At 46.3% G+C, this 1,474-nt stretch overlaps 1 protein-coding gene across 1 annotated transcript in view; it reads left to right on the plus strand.

The window, feature by feature from the left end:
• LOC118409167 overlaps window positions 1-1,474 on the plus strand; it is a 3,470-nt gene that overhangs the window by 1,009 nt on the left and 987 nt on the right. Inside the window, exon 2 of the mRNA XM_035810036.1 lies at window positions 24-127. Coding sequence (XP_035665929.1) covers window positions 24-127 — 104 coding nt within the window. The remainder of the gene's footprint in view (window positions 1-23; window positions 128-1,474) is intronic.

Below are 1,474 nucleotides of genomic sequence, written 5' to 3' on the forward strand. Positions count from 1 at the left end.
TTTCTACTTGAGGTACAGGCAAGAAACAGAGGAAGCAATTCGCCGGACGTTGGAGCGAGAACGACATATCGAGCTAAAGAAGATAGAGAAAGGGTCACTTCTGGTGCAGGTCAAGTTTCTAACACTGGTAAGACACAGAACAATATGAAACTTTTCTCATTACATTGTCATTGGCATATTGAGGACTGTTGAAAGAGACCTTGCGGAGATGGGTTGCACATGGGAGGGCGTGCAACAGCTAGCAGTGGACAAAACAGCATGGCCAACAATGACGGCCCGCCTCAGTGACCAATACTAACATGCGGCGAAGATGATGATGATGATGATGAGCACATAGTGATTGGGGCACCCATTTTGGCTTCACCAGCTCTGCCCAGCTGTAAGGATTGATCAGTGCCTTGGGTGTAAAATATAGGAAATCATATGATCACTTCACTTTTTTTATTCCTGTTTTGTGCACTATGTTTTGTTGGTCATGTTATATACCACCACCAGCCACACTAAGGCACTATCTACACTCATCTATGCATAAGGGACCGTACGATATTTATCGGGGGGGGGGAGGGCTGGTGCATTGGAAGTCGGATCAAAAAATTTTTTGATGGCCCTCCCCCCCATCTCAAAAAAATTTAACGTGACCCTCCCCCTCCACCTAAAAAAAATCAACATGACCCTCCCCCCGACAGGCATCATCAAACAGGTAGAAAAACAACCGATAAAATAATCTTGATACAACATGTATAGACGTCAGGGCACAAGGGCGCCGGGCCGGGCCAGTGTTCTCGCCAGGATTTTTTCACAGCGTCGGGGCAGGGGTCTGGGGGCATGCTCCCCCGGGAAAATTTGGATTTTCAAACCCTCTAAAACAGAATTTCCTGCAACTTGAGAGGAAAATTATGCCCTTGAGATTGGATGCCGGTTGCCTTTTTTACTCCCGTTTTTCAGTAATCGACGTCCGCCCTCTCCCCAAAAATACGTTATAACTATAAGCTCGGGGAATCAGCAGTCCGTGATCTGGCCCGGGTATTATTTGTCCAGTCATGTCTATATGAAAATTTTGGGGTTTTGATGCTTCCAAACAGGGCTCTAGCCAGTGAGTTCGTCAGCCCATGGAAAAATCCAGCCAATTTTTTTCCGGCATTGAATATTAAAAGAATGCCTACCTCGTGCGATCGATGTTGCGCCCTCCCGCATCAAATGCTAGTAGTTTTTCCAGAGGATAGAATAAACGGCGCCACCACACCTTGTGTTTTTTTTTCTATTTTGCCCGATGATTTTACTCAAATTTATCGAATCGGTCGGGTTTTACAAGGCCGCGACGTCATTTTCCACGAGCGTGCGTTTGTTTCGTGCGACCTCAGGTAACCCCGTTTTCGGCGTGAAATCTTTGGCTCACCGCTGGATTTCTTTTTACATAGAGTAGAGTAGACCAAGAACGTTATACATTATACGAAGGAGGGCGATCTGCTGCGTC

The sequence above is a fragment of the Branchiostoma floridae genome, chromosome 2 (genome assembly GCF_000003815.2).
Source record: "Branchiostoma floridae strain S238N-H82 chromosome 2, Bfl_VNyyK, whole genome shotgun sequence".
NCBI lineage: Eukaryota > Metazoa > Chordata > Leptocardii > Amphioxiformes > Branchiostomatidae > Branchiostoma > Branchiostoma floridae.